At 39.3% G+C, this 26,009-nt stretch overlaps 2 protein-coding genes across 2 annotated transcripts in view; both read right to left on the bottom strand.

Annotated features, from left to right (window-relative positions):
* TPH2 (tryptophan hydroxylase 2) overlaps positions 1-13,169 on the bottom strand; it is a 47,373-nt gene extending 34,204 nt beyond the window's left edge. The window contains exons 1-5 of the mRNA XM_056515599.1: positions 12,844-13,169; positions 9,941-10,093; positions 8,571-8,754; positions 8,360-8,460; positions 5,499-5,566 (exon numbers count right to left, since the gene is read on the bottom strand). Of these exons, the coding sequence (XP_056371574.1) occupies positions 5,499-5,566; positions 8,360-8,460; positions 8,571-8,754; positions 9,941-10,093; positions 12,844-12,948 (611 nt within the window). The 5' untranslated portion in view covers positions 12,949-13,169. The remainder of the gene's footprint in view (positions 1-5,498; positions 5,567-8,359; positions 8,461-8,570; positions 8,755-9,940; positions 10,094-12,843) is intronic.
* Positions 13,170-22,838: 9,669 nt separating this feature from the next.
* Positions 22,839-26,009, bottom strand: part of TBC1D15 (TBC1 domain family member 15) — a 32,599-nt gene continuing 29,428 nt past the window's right edge. The window contains exons 15-17 of the mRNA XM_056509378.1: positions 25,578-25,694; positions 24,861-24,947; positions 22,839-24,189 (exon numbers count right to left, since the gene is read on the bottom strand). Of these exons, the coding sequence (XP_056365353.1) occupies positions 23,989-24,189; positions 24,861-24,947; positions 25,578-25,694 (405 nt within the window). The 3' untranslated portion in view covers positions 22,839-23,988. The remainder of the gene's footprint in view (positions 24,190-24,860; positions 24,948-25,577; positions 25,695-26,009) is intronic.

Consider the following 26,009-nt stretch of genomic DNA (forward strand, 5'->3'; position numbering starts at 1 on the left):
TTTAAATAAATGAGACTATTAAAACTATTTTAACTATTTTTGACAGCTTGATGCTTCCTCCTTAGTGTTATTTCTTGATATTATAATGTACTTATTATATTATTTCCTTAAGAACTGTGATTCTTAGTAAGCAATCTCATTACTTCTTAAACTTTTCATGTATCATAGTGGAAAGATGGATTTCTTACACACCATGCTCTTATACCAGACTGGTATTTCTCCACTTACTGCCACTGCTACCTTTGCAAGTGGATGGCTCAAGATCCTGATTCAGTCTAACATGTAGATTGAGTAACACCTTCAGCAGACTGCATTCTCTATCCATTCTTTAACATACATAATATTCACACAGCATCATATGCTTAGTGAAGATCAGGCAATTACATAGATGCTTAGAAATGTATGGATCCAATTAAAAAATATTTATTTATTGCTTAGACCATCATCTCAGGTCATTAATACTCCTAGAAATGTTATAATGTTCCTCTGGATTTAATATTCACAATCTAGAATACGTAATCTCTGAAATCCGCCTTCTCCTCAGGCATCTTCTGCCACACTGTAATGATATACAGATTGTTGAAGGGATTCACAGCATCCTCCTCTGCTCCATCAGTCCTTATCTCTCACTCTTCTGCCACAGGGCTGGCAACGTGGGCACTCCCAGCCCAGTGCTGCAGCTTCCCCAGTACCACAGATACAGCTGAACAGGCATGTCAGGCATGGGCAACTCTGCTGCAGCAGGAGAACCACGGTGCTGGGCTTTTGCTGGTGGCTTTTGCTCAATTCATAATCCTGTCTCCACTGTACAAGGTAACAAGGAATAACCCTCATGTCACATTTGATTGCTGCTATGCAGTCCCTACATGCACAAGAGAGGATCATCTGCCCTACATTCATTGTGGTCGTCCCCTCATCTTTATTGAAAACTTACCATTTAATCCCCTTGCCTTTCATGATATCAAAGGATTTTGATCCATGGCAGTTATCTGTCAGTCAAAGGCAACTTTGTATGAGGTGCTCGTACTTGATAGGGACTGCTGAATATCCAATACGTGCACCAGCTCCCTGCCAGCCACTTTTGCAGACATGACAAGAATGCAACATGTTTAGTGAAGTACTTCTCATCTGCAGAAGCTGTGCTGGGTCTGTACCCATCCTGCAATGGGAGACAGACCTTCAGGTCTAGTATGTGTCCTCCCCCTTAACACTTCATCAGCCTTAAGCTGCCTGCCAGCTCAGGGAAAACATAGCACAGCTATTCTGAACTGTACAATACACAACAGATACAAGCAGATTGCTACTCCATGCACTTGCATCTGCCAGAACACCCAGCCTCATCCCTTCTCCTCAGGCCTGACCTCTACAGGGATGCTACCAATATGGGTCAGCACTGGCACATCAAGGAGGAAGGTATGTTTTACCAGTGGGAAAGCTCACGTTTCTGTTTAGCCTGTTGCTAGAAAGGCATAAACACAATCAAGGATCCGAAGCTGGTTCACTGCTCACTAAAAGGTTTATAACTTAGTTATTGTTTCAATTAATTCATTAGTACTGAAGTAAGGTTCACTGAACATTAATTCCTTAATAGGCTTTATGCCTAGGAGAGCTGATTTTATTTCCCGCTGATCATGATACTCCTTTCTTTATAGAGAATCAAGGCAGCCAGACTTGTGGGAGGATCTATGCCTTTTACCCTCAGCTCTGCAAGCTTATTTTTTACCTTCTTATTTCAATGTGCAAGACCCACCCTGCACTCAAACATTTCAATTAATCATGGAAATGGCCAATCTGCATAGCCAGTTTCCTTGTGGTTAAGACGACTCTACAAGCTAACCTAACCTGAATTTTTATTACTTCTTATTAAAATAGGGTTTTTCCATTTTGCCATGGTCATGAGCTATCAACTCATGCTATTAATTTCCTCTTAAACATCATATGTTTCCTACAGATTTAATTTTCTCAACACTTTTCCAAACCCTAATCAGTCTCAAAGGACTAATTAGCAAGATTAATGCATTTCCACTCTCTTTAGGATAGAAGCTAAGTGGAGGGGGGAGGAATATGGTTTTTTATGGCTTTTTTGGTCCATTTATTTCATACAGCTGATCCTCACTCTCCTGTGCTGTGCTCTATTAACATGTCTTTTCAGCCACCTAGCTCCAGCAAATATCTGCTCCTCCAAGTTCACTTGGTCATGTTTTTCTCTCTCTCTCTTCATTACAGACACCATTTTATGTTCAAGCAAAGCAAAGCATCTACCACTATAGAACAGCAGGAATTCATAAAGGAAATGCTGATCTGGGATTTTCATCTCAACTTTTTATGGAGCCAATTCCTTGCAGCCAAATCTCTGGGGTTTTTTAAGTGAAAAAATGCGGGCTGTTGGTTTATTTACAATGAAAACAAAAACAGAAACACATCAAGCCTCAGTAAGTGATTAGGAAGGTCACTTGCCTGGAAGAAACTGAGAGATGTTTATCCCTAAGGAGAGTAGCCCTTGTAAAAGAGCTGTTCCTCTTGTAGAAATAAGTAAATAGTCATTAGAGAACAGAAGAGTGGTGATGAGACTGTGATGTAGTGCCAAGACACGTATAGTAACTCTCAGCTCCACAGCATGGGTAGCAGCCCAGCTGGGGCAGCACAGCTTTCCCTGAGCTAATTTTCCTTTCCTCAGCACAGCCTGGGCTGTGCTGCAGCAGGCTGCTGTGGCTCTCTCCATGGATACCCAGAGGCAGACTGATTGTACAGACCAATAGATACAGCACATCCCCGGGGTTAAGGAAACCAGTGCAGAAGACCTGAAGTATGAACGAGATTTTTGACACGTTAGGTAGCTGCCTTAAGCATGAGTCTCCCATTTTTTCTGGCTCCTGGCTAAGATTATTTGAAGCCTCGGATTTTCTTCCTGCTTATAATAATAGGACAAGTTTGAAATCTTTTAAAGGTTTGAAAAGATGAGTGGAATGAAGGAGTACATCTAAGCAGTTTTGCTGAAGTACAAGATCCAAATAACTTCTGGTTTGAATTGCGTAGTTTTGGTAATGTGCCTGCAAAAATGTTCTTAAGCCTTCAAAATCTAAAGAAGGAAAAGGTTTTCCTTTCCTTTATTTATTTTATTTTGTGGAAATATGCAGAATTACTTTACGTTATTTTGCAAAAAGGTATTTCTCTTCTGGTTTCAGGATGGAAAAAAAATCCACACTTTGAAGCAAAAAACCAACTACTGCTTAGCAAGACAGCTAATCACCTTTCCAGCACTTAGGCAGCTGAGAGAGAGAAGAAAGATCTTACCAGCAAGTTAGCAGCTGTGAAATGCACGGTACTACTGCTACCATCAGGGATAAATGGAGAACTATCCCACTTACTGAAAGAGCCTAAGAGCACTCACAGCCTGCCCTCATCCACAGGTATCCACTTGACATTTCACACTGAGTAAATGCTAGGCAAGAAACACTAACTTCCCTGCAAGCATTAGACTGAAAGAAAGATAAGAAATCTATCAGCTATAAGCAAACATTCTAACAGAAAAAGCTATCTCAATTTACATTTGAAAGTTGGCTAAAGTCAGGCTTACCCAGGCAGCCTAGAGAGCTTCTCTACCAACACCTGCCCCAGCAGGCAGCAGCTCAGTGTGCTGGATGGATGTCAGCTAAACAAATACCACTGTGGGCAGAAAGAAAGGGGAAAGAACACTAGCACCTAAACAGCATAAGACTGGTAACAGCTTAATGACTGGCATGGGACGAAAGTAAAGGAAAAATATATACAGACTTATACGGCTGCAAAGCAGAGTTAATCCTTCTGTCCCCCTGGCCTTCTGCAGGCTGTATAGTAGCCTTATACTGAAAAAACTTCAAAAATTCACTTTCGACTTGATTCCTGACAGGGTGTGCCTCCCATAAGTGGAAAAAAAGTTTGCACATTTCATATTCTTAAACCACGTAGGTAGAAATCTCAAAGGAGAAAAAAATGAAAAACCTGAAGAAGTGTAGAGAAGAAAATGGAAAAGAACATGAAATTAAGATGTTCTTTCCCTTGAGAATGAGGGCTTAAACCTATTGCAAATAAAACCTAGAGTAGGATTAGAACTAGTTGAGTGCTTCTGTGACAAGAAAATTGCAACACAATAGGTGTTTGTAGGTAGAACAGCAAGTTTCCTAACTTCCAGGAGCTGTAGCAAATTGAAAATTGTAGTGATTTGAAATGGGGAAAAAATCAGAATGAGAAAACACTTGCACTGCACTTGTGCACAGCCACCAGCTTCTCTAGCTACATAGAAATACACTGACTAAATTCGAAGAAATTTAGAGCTGTATTGGCAAAGTCAATAAATGGCATTTTGCAGCATCCAGTCGAATTATAGAATCATACAATTATGAAGGCTGAAAAAGACCACTAAGATTACCAAGTCCAACTGTTCACCCAGCAGTGCTATGTTTACCACTAAACCTTGTCCCAAAGTGCTACAACCAAACACCTTTTGAACACTTCCAGCGGTAGTGATCCCACCAATTTCCTGGGCAGCTTACTCCAATGCCTGACCACCTTTCAATTAAAAAAACTCCTAATATCCAGTCTAAACCCTTGCTGCCATTTCCTCTCATCCTGTCACTTATTATCTGGGAGAAGAGGCCAACTCCCACCTCACACAGCCTCCTGGCAGGCAGCTGTAGAGAGCGATAAGGTCTCCCCTGAGCCCCCTCTCCAGGCTAAACAACCCCAGCTTCCTCAGCCACTCCTCATCACTTGAGTTCCAGCCCCTTCACCATCTCCGTTGCCATTCTCTGGACATGCTTCAGCACCTCAATGTCCTTATCACAGTGAGGGGCCCAAAACTGGACACAGGACTTGAGGTATGGCCTCATCACTGCTCTGCTCCTGCTGCCACACCATTTCTGATAAAGTCCAGGATGCCATTGGCCTTCTTGGCCACCTGGGTACACTGCTGACTCATGGTCAGATGCTGCTGACCAGCCCCTCCACATCCTTTTCCACTGAACAGCTTTCCAGATAATTTTCTCCCAGCCTGCATCACCACAGGTTGTTGAGACCCAAATGCAGGACCTGGCACCTGGTTTGTTGAACCTCATTCAAGTGGCCTCAGCCCATTATACTACATGCATCAAAAGAAAATAATTTTGGGGTTTAGTGAGCTCTTCCAACTACGTAGGGATGCTAGATATGTGTGATTCAGCAGTGCATCAGTTTGTCAGTAAGACATGCAAATATCTGTAAAATATTTCCCAAAAGTTTAAGCAGCTGTGAATGAAATGCTAAAAGAGAGAGTGTTTGCCTTTCAAATGCTTTACTTGCCTATAGCTATATCAAAAATGTAACAGGATTCCAACCATCAGGTTTGTAATTTATAGCCTACACTAAACTAGTCAATGTTTAAAGGATGACTTTGTCTACTGTTAAACTTTATCCTACAGAATTAAGTAGAGCATGAATTCTAACTAGTCAGCAGCACAGAGAAGAATTATGCCAGTACTTACTATTTATAGCTCATGGCAACATCCACAAAGTACTTTCTTCTCTGTCGATAGACATTGTCTTTAAATCCCTTAAGCAAGGAAGAAGAGAGTAATTTACAGTAAGGACATAAAATTTGCTGTAAGAATTATAAAGTAAATCATTAAAGTGTTTATTTAGTACTTAGTTGCATTGTATTTTGATTAACACTGTCTACTGGACTGCAAGACAAAGTAAGGATTTTTTCTTTTTTTTTCTTAACCAGAGCTCCAAAAGAGTTCTTTCAAGAGAGTTTTGTGCATAGCTATAGTCATTCATCCACAATGTTGAAAAGGGAAACTTTCTTCCTATCATTTTATCTCATGTTCCTTGATATGAACTGAGATCTACACACAGGTACACAGCACAATAATCTACCTATTCTTAATACATCTTTCCTCACTAGAATCAAGCATCTAAAGATCACGTGCGACTCATTTTGAAGATTCTTATTTCAGCAGTTGCCATCTTAACCAACACATTAGGAACTGATCATCAGCCTCCAGCACCAGTTTGAGTTACAAAGGAAGGGCTCTACCTCGTGGGCTACAGTAGGCTCACACCTTTTCCCTATTAAGAGCAAAAGAGTTGTATAACACATACATGCTGCCCAGTTACAGTTCTTTGAACTATTCAAAATTAGAACAAGATCTCTTCTATTCCTATAAAATATAATGGCACTTCAAGTTTGGACTACAAGAAGAGTAAACTATTTTCAAAGTAGAACAGTCAACCTCTTGAAGAGAAAAATGGGTAAAGAGTTATCTAAGTTACCTAGTTAGTAGGCCAGAAAGTGCTTTTAAATTTCCCCCAGTCAAAGCTGAAAATTAAAATGTCTCTTTTCCTTAGTGCTCACATAGACAAATGCAAAACACTGAAACACTGCTTGATTTTAAATATTTGTATGAGCTTCCATAAAAATCAGAAGACATTTTACTGCCCCATAACCAAAGCCGTGATGCTGGGGCAGAGTATGGGAGGATTTCACAGGACCACAGAAAGCCTTCAAACCTCCACCCCTACACAGAAAAGCTTCTTTGACTGGCAAAAAAGTTGCTGTAATCTGGGGGAGCCTCCTTGTCCCCTTAATACTTTTTGAGGTAAATATTGATTTACTCAGCTGAAGACCATTCAAGGGACCTGGAAAATTATGGAAGAGAGCACAGGGGATTTAAAAGCCTGTTATGTGTAACGAAACTGAGACTGAAATCATTAGCCATTATGGAGTGGGTTAAGGCTAAGATGCTGAAGTGGTGCTATCCTTACAGGTTCTGTAATAGGATAATTCTCTTTGGTCCTCTGGCACATACATGCCACTGCCAAGGAACAGGGCAGGCACCTGGAGTGGCCTTTCAAAGGCCAGTCACAGATTCAAGGATTCTTACCCCATTTCTAACATCTAGCATGCTGCATAGGCTAACAAATGGTGTGTAAATTGTGTTTGTAAGAGTCCTCCCAAGTGTAAAATATATATTCATATAATGCAAATGTCTTTTTCTGTTTTCTGTGAAACTGAAGGCAAATTTTCAGCAGAGCGCTCAAGTATTTAATGAAGGTACTAGCTCAGAACATAAAACAGCATCTAATGGCCTGTCACAGCCATAAACTCAAAGTGGAATGAGCTGTCTCTACAACCTCTGTTTGAACCAAATTATGGTTAATGGTTGAAGATAATCAACAGGCCTTTCCTTTCAGAGAAAATGTGAATTAAATCCTAGTTTGTCATCAAGAAGTGCGTGGCAGAAACCAGGATTCAGGAACATGCTCCCTGACTATGGGCCCTCAGTATGGGAAGGACTACCACATGACAGAGGAGGCTGAGAACCAAGCAAGGTGAAGATGATGATGATAATTGTGGCTGCTATGTGGGCAGGTGACACAGGGACAGTGGGGCTGCTATGGAGCTTTGTGATGGTGTCCATTTGGCTTTTGTGCACAGGGGTGAGAATTCGTGTCTGAGCTCTCACTACAGCACAAAACGTGTGCAACAAAAAACAAAGGAAACTACCATCTGCAGCTAGAGTTTAATCTGATTCTATCACAAGACAGTCTTATGGTCAGATATCTTAATACACTGCCTACTTCCTTTCAGCTGAAAATTTCTGACGCTACTAGTCTACTTTAGGAATTACTGTAACTATCTACCACCAGTAACTCTCAGTCAAGTCATTCAGAGGTGGAGACTTGGATTTATGGAAAGTGAAAATATTTTAACACAAATGCTTACAATTATTTGCCATCTAAAGACTCAGAGGTCAAGCATTTATAAACATTAGCCAAAAGAAATAACAACCCCCTTTTTCTGTCTTTTGCATTGAGCATTTGATCCTACTACAAATACAGCTTCTGCATGCAGGATTGTCTCCTGCCACCAAAGTCAGGAAACAATGAGAGACACCTTCCTGTCCGTTGCATTCATCAAAAACAGAAGTACATTTCTCTGTTTTATATTGTAGTTACCTTCTGAGTGCCAAATAATTCCTTCACAATTCTTTCTTCTCTGACACCTATTGACAATAGCAATTCTTATCCAAGAGCTACTTCTGGCAGAACTGAAGGCCATATTGGCCTAAACTCTAAAGTCTGAAACCTTTCTATCAACCAATTAGATTGTTTTTAAATGCAAACAGTACAAAAGGGGATATACTTCCTAAACAATGAGTAAGTTTTGTGGGAGGTCTTTATTTTGTGTATCTTTCTACAGAAAAGGACAATGAATTCACTGAAACTAACAAAGAGAAAACAGTCCCCACCTTCTGAAAACAATCAGCAGCCAACAGTTTTTTTATTTGACTGGCAAATAACCCGAAAAATCATCTACAGGACAATTTTGTGTTACACTTACAGGGTGATCAGCATCCAGTTCAGATCCATACATCAAAACTCTCTGAGAGCATTTGTCTAACTCAGAGATCTTCCTGGGGAACCAAGGGACACAATCAAGATCTGCAGGAGACAGAATGTAAATTGAATGTACTGGTAGGTGTAAGATCATGGAGATACCTGTGCAAAACATCTGTCAGTGTCTAAATCAAGTGATACAAAAACAGCCTTGCCTTCTTCATCAGTCCAGATGTTTTCTGGTGGATTGAGAGACACTATATTAGTTTGAAACTTGAGCAACTGGATTAGTTCATTAAATTCTTTCTTACTGCAGTCACAGTCCACAAAAATTTCCACCTCTGAATTCCTTCTCTTTGATTTTCGTGATTCAATATGAACCATACTCACATGTTTTTCCTGTGGAAAGATGAAATAACAGATGAAATACAGACATACCTAGAAAAGAAATGCTAGAAGAGCAGTATTGGTGACACATTCCTCATGGAAGTTTTTCCAGTTATTAAAAGGCCTTTTTATTGAAAATACTCCCTTTTTCTATTTACAAGATTAATTAGTAACACATACTAAATACTGATGATAAAAAAAATCTACATGGAAAGTAAAAATAAAATTATTATTTTTAATGAAGAAAGCCAAGTAATGATTTCATTTTATCTAGCTAAACAATCTCTTACAGAGGACAGCATAACATGATTTTTTTATTTAATGAAATTTTATATTTATCTTTGCGATAAATATTAAATTCTAATGCAATTTTAGTTGGCAATTTGCATAATAATAATGTTAATTTAAATATAATTGAGTGTGCTTCTTTAAACAGATATTATTAAACATACTACTTTACATACCTTACTACATGAGGAAGAAAATATTTTTATGAGAATAAACATATATCAATCATCACCTATCAGCTGTGCAATTACCAATAACGTGAAGTGTTAACAGAAATAGAATTAAAATTGAACTCAATTTATTCTCCATTGCAATGTCCTCATCAAAAACAAATCATGCAACAAACAACACAGTGTAAATACTTCTAGCATGAAAATTTTTTTAATGGTCCTCAGACACACCCCCAAGCATTCTGACCAGGAGTCTGACTGACAAACACTGATTGCATGGAGATCTGTGTGGGAACCTCACAATTTACATTCCAGTTAGATACATAAAACTCTGACCCTGCAAACACTTAAAGGTGGCTCTAATTTCAAGACCAAGCAAGGCTGCCATCAGCATCACCTGATTGTATCTAACTTAGATTCCAAACTGCTCTCTGAAAGTGCCTCCTTTCATTGTGGCCCGCGCAGACATCTTCAAATCTAATTTACAATGTTCAGAAACCTAAAGTGAATCATTTGAACATCAGTGTCACTGTCAAACTTTATTCCAGAAAACCCTTTACAAGCCCAAAATGCTTTGTTCAATAGCCCATAAAATTTTAAGTTGCTTTTATTCAGTTCTGCAGAGCGAGTGTAGCTGCACTCTATTCCTCCTGCCACGGTCCATTAGATCAATACAACAAAGAGCCTGACCTCAGTAGCCATCCTCAGTCCAGCCAGCATAAATGATTTGCAAGCGTTACCTGGAAGAGTCTGAGAGCTTTCACCAATCCACCAACTTCATTCTTCAAGGAAAACACCACAGCTGTCTTTCCACCTTCAGAAGCAGATTCACTTTTCCCATTTCCCTTATTCCCTTTCTTCTCCTCATTTTTCCCAGAACTCGATCTGTTTAGCTACAAACACATAAAAGACATGATCATCTCAGATGAAAACAGGTATTTCCCACAGGAGAAATTCTTGTTTGAAAATAGCTGAACAGAACCCTTCCTGGCTTAATTTGATAGAAAAGGTTCTGTGTTTACTTGAAACCAGAATCACAGGCAAAAGGCAGCTGCCAGAGATGACTGTGTAAGAGGCCAGTCCATACCAAAGGAAACAAAAAAAAAAAAAAAAAAAAAAAAAAAAAAAAAAAAAAAAAAAAAAAAAAAAAAACACAAACCAAAAAAAGCCTAAGGAAAAGCATAAATGCAATACAAATATGATGCCATTATTTGGGCAACGCTGTCATTAGAAGTAAATATGAATTAAATGGAAACAGTCTAAATTACTGGTAAAGCCGTTATTGCAACCTGAATACTGCTGCAAAATCACAGGGATTCTATTCTAACCTGTACCAGTCAATTTATGAATATGTGCACTGGTCTGTATTTTTGTATTAACCATTATTACACTTAAAGCCAAAACTTTATGTTCTCTGTTGCAGTACAATAAATGTTATCATGTAATGTAATTCTTCCTGAGAAAACAAAACCTCTGTTGATTATACAAACAAGATCAGAAAGACTGCAACACAGAACAGTAAGTTGGAAGGGACTTCAAGGATCATCTGGTCCAACTTTTCTTGGCAAAAGCATGGTCTAGACAAGATGACCCAGCACCCTGTCCAGCCAAATCTTAAAATTGTCCAGAGCTGGGCAATCCGCTGCTTCTCTCAGATTATTCCAATGGCTGACTGTTCTCATTGTGAAAAACTTTATATCCCACAGAAGAAGAGTTAGCTGAGGAACTCAAAAAATACAGAAAATTACACCACTCTTGGCCACTCTTACATTCGTCTCACAATTTGTGAGTCCAAGACTGCTTTAAATGAAAATTCAGTCAGCATCTTCCAAAAAAATACCATTTTATCAGCTTAAATCTTGTTGAGATGCCAATAGTTCAGCCCTTATTGACAATTTTATAATATTGATTATGATTTTCAAAAAAGCAGCCTGCATTTTCTGATACCTAGGCTGTTACTCCTGGAGAAATCAGGTCTTCAGTGAGATGCTAACTGCTTTGTTATAATCCATAAAAATATGAAAATAGACATTTAAAAACATATACTATTTCAATGTTTCAAATAGATTTAAATCGTCCTTCAGTAATTTCTAAAGCAGCTTACAGAAAATAACCTGAAAATGCTGCTTTTTAAACAGATCTTCTAATACTCTTTAAATGGCTCAGATGGAACCAGTCATGTTTAAACTAGGTATGGGACATGCTAAGAAGCCTCTGTGGTCTTTTCTCACCATTTATTAGAATACAAGGAAACAATCTGGAAAACCAATTTGTTTTCAGAATGATATATTAATGATTTCACACATTTATTTTTTAGCAATTGAGCTTATATGATTCTGCTCCTACCTGATATGGTAGGAGGTTTGTCCCGGGATAGTTTACAGGGAAAGTCACTTTTGTTTTAACTTCAGTAATATCTGGGATTTGGCAAAGTTCTTTTCACATGCATCAAGCACACAACCTCCACATGAAGTGACAAGGGTGCTGCTTTTACAGCATCTGTGAAAATTCTTATGTGCTGCTTTCTAGAAGCTTTGTGCACATGACTGTGGAGTCAACAGAGAATGTGAGAATCTCAATACTGTCAGTTCCTCTAGAAAACAGGGCACTCAGCACTTTCCAAGCCTGTCACAGGTTCCCTAACACTCATTACCCAAAGTATTTATTAGGCACATTCATTACTGCACTTCATAATTAAACAACGACTAACAGACCAACTTTCCTAATCCAAATTAATTATCTGGAGCAAGTACAAGGCATCAGGAAAAGGAGTCGTTTACAGCAGAACCCAGTGAAGAAAGTAACTCATATATGAAGACAGTAAAACAAATTTATTCAATTTAATTCAATGCTTTCAATAGAAGCCGAGCATGTAGAAACAGGGATATTCCACATTTTACTATAAAGACAGTAAGCCAATTCAAAACTGGTACAAGCCCGTATATTCTGCCGGTTTTACCCAAGTGATAAAAATTTTCGTGTGTTACAAAACTGTATAGTAGTCAGTCTTCATAATCCTAAATATTTCATGTATTGAGAGCAGGTTTCCTCCTTTAGTCACACACACACTTAGCTGTTAGCACACATTAGTTTATGCCGTGCTGGAAGCACCTGCTGCACGCGTATCCCCGGACAGAACCACTTCCCTGGTGGTTCTTCGCAGCGGTGCCTGGCACGGTGCTCGCCCGTGTCCCTCAGCCCTGCCCGCCGCCACAAGCCGGGCACGGAGCCGCAAACCGACCGCCAGCGCGGGGGGGGCGCACGGCACTTGTGTCCTGCCAAAAAATGCATTATGGATCGTGCTGTGAGGCTTACGAGTGCCCTGAAAGGGCAGTCTCTGCTGATGTATACAGCCCGCTGAACTAACCAAGGACTTCCAAAATCCAAGCATCTGAGCCGGACCCGATGCTTTTCTATTATCCCAGCAGCAATACAGTTCATTTCTGCAGTAAGGCTTAAACTGCTAATGAAACTTTTCCTGTTATTTATGACGCTTTTAAGGCAGCGTTCTGAACGGGGACCGATTTGACAGCAAAGTTAGTTTCACCGGCCCCTGCAGCTGCTGAGACACTGACGGGACGGCGAAGCGAGGAGCAGGCTGGCTGTCCCCGGCGGAACCCGCCCCCCCGGGCCCGGCACTTACGGTGAGGCTGCCGGCGGCGGGGCGCTCCTCCGGCAGGGCCGAGTCCAGCGAGAAGCCCCGGCGGGCCCAGTACTTGCTGGAGAACATCATCATGGCGGGCTGCATGGGGCCTGCGGCGGGCGGGGGGCAGCCGCGCTCTGCCGCCTCGCCGCGCCCGCTCCCTTTATACGCCCCCGCCGGGCTGATGGAAGCACGATTAGGGCACACCGTCTCCGGGTGACGAGAGCCGCCGGCGGGCGGACGCTCACGGTCCCCGCTCGCCTCAGCAGCCGGGGCGGGCAGCCCAGCACGGGGAGCGACCCCGGCGGGTCCCGCTGCGGAGCCGCTGTCCCACCCGCCCTGGGGCTGTCCCTCGCCCTCCCCTCACACCTGCACCTGCCGCTCCGCTCCGCTCCGGAGCCGGCTGAGCTCCACGGCCGGCCCGGCCTCTGCCTCCGCCCGGCACGGTTCACAGCCCCGGGAGCGACAGCCCGGCAGAGAACTGCAGAAGCTGAGCTTAGCACCGGGGAGTTGTGCAGAGATAGCGAGAAATGCTTTGGTGGAGAAATTGACCTCCCTCCGTTTAAGTGAGCACAAGGCAACTGCTGAAACCATAACTTGGCTGCAGGGTTAAAGGAGCTCCGTCTCCCAAATTTTCTCTCGAAATTCGGGATTTCTAACTTCTCTTTTATTGTAACTCTCATTTTGTGACCTGCCACCATCACTAGCCATCCCACCTTCTCCTCACTTCTTTCGTCTTCCAGAACTTCTCCACGACATCCTTTAAATACATAGGTTACCTTACAGCATGTAGCACATCTGAATCGGGAGCACTATGCCAGTGTCCTTCAAATACATACTCACTTTTCCCTGTTCCAACACACCAGGCACGGGAAACTTACTACTTCCCCTTGAAAAACAGCATCGGTAACTTGCCCTGAGCCTCCCAAAAGAGGGGAATGCAACAGGTGGCTGCACATGGCCTTAGCTTGGTATACACACAGATCACACGGATTGAGAGAATATGTTGAAATCAAATCGACTGAAGGTGGGACATTGAGCAAGGAGCTGCACAAGGCAGCAGCAGAAAGTATCCCCGACAGTACTAAGGTCATGTCACATCTAACTCAGCTGCAGACTGCCCCCCTTCACAGCCGCAAAGCCTTCACCCCTGAAAGACTCCACACCCTATAACTATCAGCTACATAGCAGCAGCACCAGGGAAATCGTCTTGCTTTTCTACAAGAACACAGAAGCCAAGAGAAGATTGGAGGCTTTTTCTCACACAGCATATCACAGAATTATATTTTATCACATTGAAGAAAAACTAGCAAAAGCTTCATGCTGTCAGTCAGATGCTCCCCTCCTTAAAATGGATGATCACGTTCAGTGTTCAGGACCAGGACAGGTTCAGAGCTGCCGCAGAACTCATGAGAGGCCAGAAGTAAATTAGACACATTTTTCCAGAGTTTCCCAGGAATAACATGTAATAAAGATCCTTTCTTCTTGTTGGCAATAAGTTTGAAATATTTGGTTCCTCTACCTGCTCCTTTAATGTAAATCAATTATTTTTGTTATGGTAGCCCACAGAGACTTATTTCATTTTCCCAGTCAGGGAAAAGCATGTCTACATGTATTATTAGCTTAGTCTCATATTCTAAGTTATTAAGAGATAACTATCCTGTTTTCTCATTACTTTTGATGATAGGAAAGAAAGTTGGCATTTTTGAACTTTGATATTCCTGTTTGCTGTGCATGAGATACATAGACACGTTTCCTGCAGTTGAACAATTTATGAGTGAGGTTGCTTAGCACTTTTTGAATGCTCCAGTGGCAAAACTGAGCACAACTGAGCTGCCTTTCCACCTACAGGCGTGACAGAGCATGATTTTATCTGGTGTTAGATCCTGGCTCTGCAGCTGATACATAGCACAGATCAATGACCCAACTGCTCTGGAGCCTTGTTATTGTCGCACTTCTGTGCAGCGACCAGAGCACAGCAAAGGTTTTGTCTCTCCTAAGCTCTTCTGCGTAAGTCCTGAATGCAAAACAAACAAAAGTGCATTGTGTCAGTAGGTGTTAATAACAGGGAGGAGGACTCAAGTGCTTCATCTGTTTTAACCATTCTGTCTGCCCACGGAGAGATCCCTTCTCCCTAGAAAGGAAGTTCTTTTGCAAGTTGTATTTTGTAGGTGGACTTTGCCATATCAGCACCAGATCAAGAGATGTTTATGGACTGAAAATGTTTATTTCTTCTTTGTTCTAGCTGCTGTACAACCGAGCCGGTATATGGCTCTGGGAATATTGCTAAACTACAAATGTTGTTGAGACGTCAGCTTATTTTTCTATAGTTCACATATTTAGACTTCTTAAAATCACTGACCAAAAAATTAGAAGTTCATCAAAGCACCTATTCAAAAGTTTCTGATCTAGAGCTTTTCAGGGTGTCACTTAGCAATGCTATTTCATCTTGGGAAACAGAGTTAATGTTGACAGTAAGAAATGGGCAAGCTTACTCTTGTTACTAAAAGGTACCTCATTGCCTACAATCAAAATTCAGAAAGTGCAAGGTCCTCTTTACACACACTTTTTTTTTCCTCTCATGAGACAGCAGTCACTGTTGCCTGAAATCCTCAGCTATGCACTTTTTAAGCTTAAATATTTGCAGAATTCTCAAGTGAAAATTGAAATCTAAAGCAAATCTGTGAGATGCTTTCAATGTTTGAGTCATTTTACCCTCACTAGAGATATCAACTGCCAGTTTCAGCATATTTTCATTAAAAATATTTGTAACATTAACCATAGCTTGATTTAACTAGAGGATGAAATTCACAGGGCAGAGCAGCCAGTATTGTCCAAGAAACTCTCTGAATTTACCCCTGGCTCTCCCAGATCACTGAGTCAATTTGTCTCAAGGCATGCTACAACAGGAAGGAGAACTCTCAAGTCATCATATGTGGCAGTGGCAGAACAGAGAAAGAAATGAAGCTATGAAAAAGTATCAAAAAAGTTTAAACAAAGATGGCCTCCACAAGGATCTAAAATGTAAATACCACCATTATTCAATGTCAGGTCAAAAACACAGGACAGAGAACAGATGTGCTAAGTATTCATGTAAGAAATGTTGACACAAGCAGAAAACAGAAGTCTCAATACCTTTTAAAATCAGTTTTGTTGATAAAACAATGACTTTATGAAACAATTGACAAGTGGACTAACCAAAGGAGCTTTTTCAACAAGAAAAGAAAGATGTACAATCTATTCCTGTTTACCATAGATATACACACAAACTTTTAAGTTCAATTCTCTGAACAATGTAGGTCTGCTGAAAAATCCATGATGACAATTTACTTAATTTTCAAGTCATGAAGATATGGGAAACATGGGTTTTTAAGCAATCAGCAAAACATTCCAAGCTCTTGTAATACTAAGGGGATTTGAACCAACTAACAACCATTGGGCAAGGATGTCTACAAAAAGATAGACTGGCTAGGAAAATCTGGGAACACAGATGATATCATGAACATAAAATGAATTCACAATCTTCAGCAAAAGAAAGGTTCTGAGAAAAAAGCAGGAACTGACAATTTCAGAAAAAGAAAAAAAAAGGATTTTAATAAATTCAGTTGTTACAAGAGCCAAGAATAGGGAACCTAGAGCAGGAAGAGAAGTCTTTCCCCACTCCAGGAAAAACACAGTTCAATCAGGAAACTATTTCATTACAGAGGAAGTGCATTCTACCACACTTTTACTAGAAGTAGCATAAGTCATTAGTTCATCGTTGCCTTCACTTCAAAAGAAGAGCTCATAGGAGATGCAAACTAGAACCAAGCTACCAAATACAGGCAGAATAGCACATAGATGAAGGCTGTGGTACAAAATTCAAAGTCATTGATATAGGACACCAAAAGCAACTTTTTAAAAAATTACTACAGCAGCAGCAAGAAGTGAATTATCAGATCACTGAACACAACAGCAGGACAAACAAAAAAACCTTCTTCAAATTAGCTAGGTATTTAATATACTTATTTAACATCAGTCTTTGTTAAAGAATCAGCTGTGACCAGATGTCTATCATAACTAATAGCAAGGCCAGAGAGATAAGCTCTTTGCTTTTAACAAGATGAAACAATGCTGGGGAATACTTGTGATAAGTCTGATCATAGCAAATGGGAGCACAGAAACCACTTACAGGGGAGGCTCATTAAACCTCTGCCATCAATAACTGTTTTAAGAATTACAGGGAAGGACAAGTGACAAAAAACTGGGAAAAAGCCAGAATTATGTCAATCTATGAGAAGATAACAGGGAGGAAGAAGGGCTGAAGAATTATAGACCAGTCTAATTTCATTTGTTTGAGAAAACAGAAGTACCAAAATTATTTGTAAAGATCCAGAAGATAACAGATGATTAAACAGTCAAGACAGATTTGCTGAGAACAGATTGAGTCAAGCAAATTTCATTTCCTCTTATGACAGTCCTGTGGACCAAGACAAGACAATGCACGTCATTCATCTTGATGGTAGTGTAGCATTTGGCATAGTCTCTCATAACATTCTCACAAGAGAGATAAGGAAAACAGGTACAGATGAAAGTAACAGATGATACAAGGGGGTGGGTTCAGTTAAATGGAAGGGTGCAGAGAACAGGAGAGCCTCAAGTACCTACTCTCACACCTCTACTATGTAGAAACCTTACACAAACCCCTAGAGCCCAGCTGTAAATTCCCAGACTGTGCCTACCCCAGAAATGCTGTAATGGCTAACAAATTTAAAAAGATGCTGGGGTCTAGAGGGGTGCTTACAGATAACCAGCTGCACAATCATCAAGGAAGGCAGATCTCATGTGAGGGAAATCAGAAGTCACAGAAAATTTCCAGCTGCATGCAATCACTCCACCTGCCCTGGAAATCCACAAACACCTGAAACTTGCTTTCATAATACAGTGCAGGATCTCCAAAGGTATCCTGAAAATCGATTAGACAGGCATTTAGCACAAGACATGCCTTCCAACAAGAGATACTGTAGCTAATCCATTATTGTCAAGTTTTTTAAAGTGCCTTCCAATATTGCAAATCTGGAATTTTAACAAACTTGTTGTATGCATATATACAAATATTCACCACATGATGAAAAAACATGTGGTATGATTGATCTGGCTAAGATAATGTAGGTCTGAGGTTTATCAGCTCCTTTATGTTATTCACCGTATGCTGGTGAAGTTAATCATGACATAAAACTTGTAGCAGCCCAGGGTAGAGTACAAAGAACTGGAATTGCCACTTTTGGTCACAGTAGTTGTACTGTTTGTTGCTTGAGGATTTATCAAGTCCCTGAACCCAAGAGTTTATACTTAATAGACTCCCTTGTTCTCCTGAATCACTTACTGGAACAGTAAAACCAGAGGAGTGTGTGGGAGCTCTCCAAGACCAATGCACAAAGGTAGCATGTAGTTATGGAACATCTGGACCAATTCATACACCAAGACTGCATTGGAAAAAAATCTGGTGTTGCATCTCATTGAGTTCTGGCAAGCAAAACAGAACATTTGCACACCTGTTGTGTGAAATGCAACTATTTTGCACCAGATCTAGATGTGTGCTTAAAAAGTGTCCTGTTCAATATAGCAAGGATTTTTTCCTAACATGATCTCATTCATCATCAAGAATCATCACACCAAAGTGGTCAGGCTGGGATGAGCTCACTTTCCTCATAGCAGCCTTTATGGTGATGTGTTTGGGTTTGTGCCTGGGTCAGTGTCAGTAACACAGCACTGAGGTTCTCTGGCTGCTTCCAGGGATCAGCATGAGCCTGAGAGCAGTCACAGCCAGGACAGCTGACCCAAACTGACCAAAGACACATTCCACACCACATGCCATTGTACTCTGTAATAAAAGCTCAGGGAAAGAAGAAGAAAGCAGGTCATGGCATTTCGTGATCATGGCATTTTATCTTTCTGAGGAACCTGTGGTGAGGTCTTGCTTTCCAGAAGGTGCCTGCTGATGGGCAGTAGTGCATGAAAACTTCTTTGTGCTTCCCTTGTGGGAGAAGCATTTGCTTCTCCTGTTAAACTGTCATTGCCTCAGTCCATGAGCCTTCCTGCCTCCCTTCTATTCCCCATCCCATGGAAGAGGGGAATAGGCAAGGTGCTGGGTGGGTACATCCAAGAGGACACAAGTGACCACCTTTTGCTGAACTGCTGTAGCCTGAGCACCAGTTTCAGCTCTGCACACCGGGCTCTGCAGTGGTTGGTTAATAACAAGATACACCTGTAGAAACAGTCTAAGAGATAATGTTAGGGTAGGGTATGAGGCATGAGCCTGTATAATCAAAATATATACTATAATTGAATTCCTTCAAAACAAAACCCATCTAGAAAAATGAAACAGAAGAATTGAATGAATAGAATTAATCTCTTTGAATTAAATAGACAGTCTGAAATAAATATTTTCTTCAACTGTGAAATTCATTATGGATGAGGTAAAAAATTGACATTTTACAATATATCTTTTGTTTGCAATTCATCAGAAAAATTCAATTTGTGCCAAAGATATTGTGATTTAACATGAAAAAACAGCATGCATTCTTTAAAAAATGTTTAAGAATAAAATCCTTACTTGAATGAAAAATTAAATTCAAGTTTAGTTTATACAAAGCCTGCACTGCAATAATATCACTTAATTGAATAGCACATTTTGAAGTCCCACTAAACATGAAGCACAACTTATCTTTTAACACCATTAAAAAACCCAAAGACATTTGAAAGTATCTTCACATCAGATATAGTATCACATATATATGAAATGTCAGTTAAGTGCTCAGTTATGTATCTGTGTCTCATCACCTTAACAATGCTCATATACAAAGCTCATGGTCATGCCACCTACCGAGCTAGACATAATTGCACAGACAGTTGTGTAACCAAGGGTTAGGATTTTGCCACCATAGACCAGCTCATGGCATTTTTCTTGTAAGAACAAGCACTGACTTCTCTCACCATGGTCCTTTCAGAGACAGCACCAGTCTCTCACCAAATACTCAGAAAAAATCACACAACAGATTTGAAAAATACGTTTTAAGGTATTTAGCCAACCACAAGGAAAACTTCTACAAGTCACTCTTCTGCAGCCCACAGACCAAACTTCAATTTTAAGTTGCATCAGTGCAATGACTAAAATCGAGTCTGAGGACCAGTTATAACATGAGCAAATTATTAATCCTGTACTCAACCTACTTAATTGTTTTTTTCCAATCCTATTTGTAACATGAATCCATTCACAGATGCACTTTTAAAATATTGCTAACCTCTTCAGCGTTGTCATCTCTTCATCCCTGTTGTCCAACAGGGAATGGTTTCAGGAAAACATAGCTTTCACCCACAGAAATTCAACCCCATACTTGGTAAGGCTTCATTTGCTTCACAGCAGTATGCACAAATCATGCTAGTGATATCAAAACTAGTTCATATTCCAAATTCTGAATGCTAAATTATTTAAAATAAAATCTTTTTTTTTCAAGTTAGGCAACTGTCTTGTTACAGAAAATGATTTGGACAAGCGAGGAACAAGTGCGTCACATTTTTTGAACTAAAATACTATCTCAAAAAGTTGAAGCTAGAAGAACACTTCTTACAGGTTTCTGAAAATGTTCATCAATGGAGCTTTAATTTGATGCTCAAGAATATATTTGAAAGTAATGACGAAAACAGTTCCTCGCTGTTTGGCTGACTGGGGACAAGGAAATTTGTCAATGTGTGAGGAAAAACTGAAGAGAATAATTAATGAGGCACCATCAGCATTTTGAAACTATCTACTAGAAAAATGTAGGAGTTTTAAGAAAAATCTTGTTAGCAACAAAACTGGGCTCTGTTGAACATTAACACCTAAAGTTGAATTAAACTACAGATCAAAACAAAAACATTGTATTAGCAATGTTTTTGTTTTGATCTGTAGTTCACACACTATTTCTAGATTTGATTCTCAAAGCAATCATGACCTGTTGTAACATATATAGATTTAAATTCCTTACAAAGATTACCTGCAAACAGCTAAACAAAACCTCCAAACCCAACACAGGTTTGAAGGCTGCTGGCTACAACATGCACTGAGTGCAACACTCAGTACAGTCACTGTAGCTGAACAGGACAGGCACAACTCAATGTAACTGAAGCTTTAACTGATGACTGTGGGTAACCTAGGATCATCTTTTTATAGCTTTTAACTTTCCAGTATCAAAACCATTTCATAAAATTCACAGTAGTGTAAATTTCCAAGAAACTTCCACCTCCATTTTGTAAACTATTTCAATTTCTCTGTTTTGTAAGCTGTCAGCTTGCCCACAAACAGAAGAAAATAACTTCAAGAACGTAATTTCAAAACAAATAAAATTGTCCTAACAGGAAAAATGAGAAAAAATATCTTTGAAAGAACTACGTCAATGCAATTTTTACCTTGGAACAGATAACACTGGAAAACTGCTATGACTAAAAAATAAGTTTTAAACCTCATCTACAGAAGATAATTACCTTCAAGTGTCAAGCATTAAAGAACAAAACAGGTTTGCAGGAATTAAACTAGTATTGCTTTTTTAATCCCTGACAACTGTGACTAAACTGTTTTAGTTCTGGTTTAGTTCTCATTTATTAATTCTGAACAATAGAAGTCATTCAAATACAAAATTAATTTAAACATCCCAAACTGTCAACCCAAAGCATTTAATGGCATTTTAGCCATCATGATCCTGATTAAGGCTTCTTACCGTGTTTTTGTAGCCTTTGCTGAGACTAAATCCATACTTAACCATCAGGAATGGTTTGGTGGAGGATGAAGTTCCTCCTGCAACTCTTTGCAAGGCTTCCTGTCAGCAGGAAGGAAATTACAGATAATGAATACTGCAAGGGGCCTTTCATTTTATAGTTGGGAAGCTGAGCAAGCCTACCTACCCGCAAAGCCTGAGCAGCAGCTGCTCACTGCTAGCTCACGAGCAACCTTCTCATCCTTGACATCCAAGTGTCAAATACAAAGGGAAAAGATGAACAATTATACCCAAAGAAGAAAGGCAAACTTGACTTTAAGGCCTGGTAGATTTTTTTAGAAGTTACAGAATTCCACTTAAATATGCCTTTCCCAAACATTTGAATACCATGTTCAGTCAGTTATGGTGTTCTTAGAGATCTTAGTATCTTGAATGCGAGTCTTTTTGTGGCTGCACATCCTGAATAACTAAGAATCATGCAGAGTTAACTGACAGTTTGCCCACTACATTTCTGTTGTAAACATTCCCCTCCTCCTTGCATAGCTTGATTGAACATCATTTTTGATGAAAAACATTTTGCAAGTACACTTCAAAGTGAACTAGGTGCTCCAAAAAATACTGAAACTAACTTGCTTAATATCTTTGAACCAAAGTGTTGAATATCTAAGTTCTAATGCCTTTCTGTATTCTATGTCATATTAAATTAACTGCCAAGAAGTACAATGCTCACCAGGGAACAAAGGCATGATGCTTCACAGTAATTTCCTGGGCAGGAAATGAAAAGCTACAGATAATGCTGAGCTATGAATCCTTGACTTTCGCAGCATAGGACTCAAGTTCTTATTAACTGATGAGAGATAGCACATTGACAATATTAAAACCAAAATCTGTACTGATTCAGCTGTCCAGTGTTTTCTCACAACTAGTGAGAGAAGTTGAATTGACTCCCAAATTATTGTAACAACTTGATTTATCTATTAAAGCCTTTTGTATTACTTGTATTTGCTTAAGTTGGCACAAGTAACATTTGTAAAAGTAAACTGCTCCACAAGAAAACTCTGCCATATCCCGCACTTCAACTACCTAGAAAGGTGTGTTCCATTCTGTAGTAACAAACAGAAACTCCCACAGCCATTCATGACCCACAAAATATATCATATCCATAGACTAACCACTAGCTCTCCCCTCTGTCTCATGTTCTTACATTAACAACCAGACAACTAGATTTTTTTCTCTAAATAGGATTTAATTAAAAACACTAAATCAGTTTTGACTTTTATTTTATATATGTACAATAGTTACCAAATAATGAATACACTTAATCAGTTATGTTAAATTTCACATAACGTCAAAGGACATCAGCATGGCATGGAATAAACTCACTGCCTTTTGCAGATACAAAAAATGCATTAATATTAATTGTGATTACTGTTTTGGTGTGTGGTTTGTTGGTTGGCTTTTTTATAACCTGCTTATTAATTCTCCAGATAATGTTGCCATAAAAAGTGTAAGTAGTTAATTGATCAGTTAATATATTAGCAAATATGAACATTAGTAAAGTTTGCAAGATATCAATTGCAAAATTACATCAAGTTTAGGACTGAATGTATTCACATGAAAGTTACCTTCAGTTAGAAAAGTTTTGAAAAAGAGCCCAGGTTGGAGCTGTGCATTAATTTGGTCAAACTGATTCATATGAATGAACACCCAAGTTTATTCAGATATTGAAAATACGACTATCCTTTTTAGTATTCACAAAAACTTTTGTGTATATAGTGTGTGTATGTGTGTAAATATATATATGTATATATAAAGTGAAGATATGTTAATGTAAAAATATACTGTTCATCCATTCCCAATTACACAAAATTCAGTATTTGGACATTAAACTGTGCAAGTATGAATGTCCATTTCAAATCTACATTCAACCAGCAACAAATACTTAGAAGTATTTTTGTAAACATTTGAGATAGGGAAAATCCATTTACAAAAGAATCCTCCTTTAGCACTTCAGCTTCAAAATTTTGTACAGCAGCTTCAGCTGGCATATTGTGAATCTGCTCAAATCAAGGAGCTCACACTGTCTTAGATCAATATGTGTGAAAGCTCAGCAAATGCAGAAATTTCTTTCATTCTTAATCACCATCCATTTCCAGTTTACCAGCAAAAAGAAAATGCACTTGGCTACAAAAATATTAAGGAATGTTATTGAAAACAAAAGGCTATTTTGGTAGAAGAAACTACAAAAATAGTTAAGTTGAGTCATGTTGTAAAGCTTTAATGCAAAAGCATTACAGTACAGATTTTCTTTACACCCTTAAAGCTTAATCAACACCAAATTTAAATATCCATCTCTCAAGTGCTTGAACGAAACGTGCTCAGCAAAAGTCTCTCTCCAACATGACCAGGTGTATTACGCCAGGCTCTGCGTCTCAGCCGTCTGTTGAGCGCCGTCCCTTGTCCCATTGGCAGCAATTACAGGGGTTGAGACACCCTGATACAGTGATGTCGGACAACTCAACTCAGCTCCACTTTCATCCTCTCCAGTATCTGAGTCCACTGTTACTGAACTGTTCTCTATCCCCAGGATCTCACTGACTGTTTGAGGCAATTCCTAGAAAGGAGGCGGAAGGGGAAATATTAAAAATCACTGTAACTAAATGAAAAAGTTAACAACAAAGTCCCCTCTGTCCATCCTGCATTCCCAGTATTCATTCATCTGAGCAATCATTCATCTGAATTTAGCTGTACTGAAAGCATCTCTCTCAGTAATACATACAGCTAACATTTTCCATAGCTGCTTTTAAAAAAGACAGCAAAGGGAACACATTCAGGAATCAATTCCTGATTAAAACCACAATCTTCATTACAAAAGTAAAAGTCTAATCAACTATTATTATACTTCATGTTATTGAAATTAGTTTTATTGAGTGACCCACTATTTTGGCCTAATAAATAAGTCTGGCATGCCTTCAATGCAGTGTACCTTTCAACTAGTTTTTCTCAAGTGCACTAAACATCAAATTTCTTGGAGTGAGGTTACCTAGTGAGAGTTGAGGAAGTACAACCAAAAAGCACAATTCAGCTTTCCCCCAATGAACAGTATTACTCCATAAAATCAATCATTCTTGCTTACAGACTTCTCAAACATAGGCACTTCATAGCTACACAGCATGCTTTACTGTACCCAGGCATTCAGTTATTTCACAAGTCATACATGAACACTTACAGCTAACTACATACTTTTAGTGTCTATAAACATTCACAGTAGATAGATATCTTTACCTTGCAATTCATCATCTGCATAGAAATTGCTTCTGCTTTGCAGAGTATATACTCCACATCGATCTTCATAGACAGTTCATTGATATGCTAAAAACAGATTCACAAAGAAGGCATAGTGAGATAAATGACAACTATGTTTTACCCAAAATACACTAATACTGTACTGCACTGCACTTATTAGGTGCCTGTCTGCCCCTTAAGCTATGAAATGCTAGACACAGCCTATAAGAGAAATGGCTACTCAAAGACACAGTATGGAACAGCTGCCTTTCACCAGCATCCATAAGAGGAATCCACAGCACCTCTAAAGGTGACAAACTATCTGGCCCTCCTACGTACTTCTCCCAGCAGCTCACATTTTCAGAGAAGATAAATTAGATGACAGAAGATAAAGCAAAAGTTAGTATTAAATATAATAAGCAGTCATCTGAGGGGAGAACCATTTTGCATCTATTAATGATCTTATCATTAAACACAGATATCCAATAAACCATTTTAAAAGCCTGCAGGATAGACATTCAACCCTTCAGAAGATGGGTTAATCATCATCTTCAGCACCTTTCCCTCCCCCAATATAAACCACAATCATATTGCATTAACTCCAAAAAGTTAACTAATATTTTAATTTAATACCCAAAAGACAGCCCCATATTAGCCACTAGGAAGACAACTCTACTGCAGCAAAAACCAGCACAATAATGCATAGGAATCTGATACCTTTAGTATTTCATTAAAGCCATAGTGCTTGTCCATTATTTGCTGTTTTTCAGATTCTAGGATAGCACAACAAAGGAGAAGATGAAAATTCTGACAAGGCAATTCCGTCCACATGACCTGTTAAAATATAAAAACCCCATATTTGAAATGCTTATACTTTTCCTCTGAAAATAAGTTCTCCAGCCAAATCACTTAACTAACAATAAGCTGCTTTTGAAAGCAACTAAGTATTTGTAAAATTATTTGGAATTTTACTTTTGGCCCTTTAGAGACAACTGCAAGTCTGAGTCACCAAATGCTTATTTGGTTCTTAAGCCATTGTCCATTATAATGCTACTAAACTGCTTGAACTTGTGGTCTTGCAAATGTGGGCTCTGCCTCAGCTCATGTGAAACAGAAGTAACTGAAGCTAACAAATTATTTGTGTGGCTT

The sequence above is a fragment of the Oenanthe melanoleuca genome, chromosome 1A (assembly GCF_029582105.1).
Source record: "Oenanthe melanoleuca isolate GR-GAL-2019-014 chromosome 1A, OMel1.0, whole genome shotgun sequence".
In the NCBI taxonomy this organism is placed as follows: Eukaryota; Metazoa; Chordata; class Aves; order Passeriformes; family Muscicapidae; genus Oenanthe; species Oenanthe melanoleuca.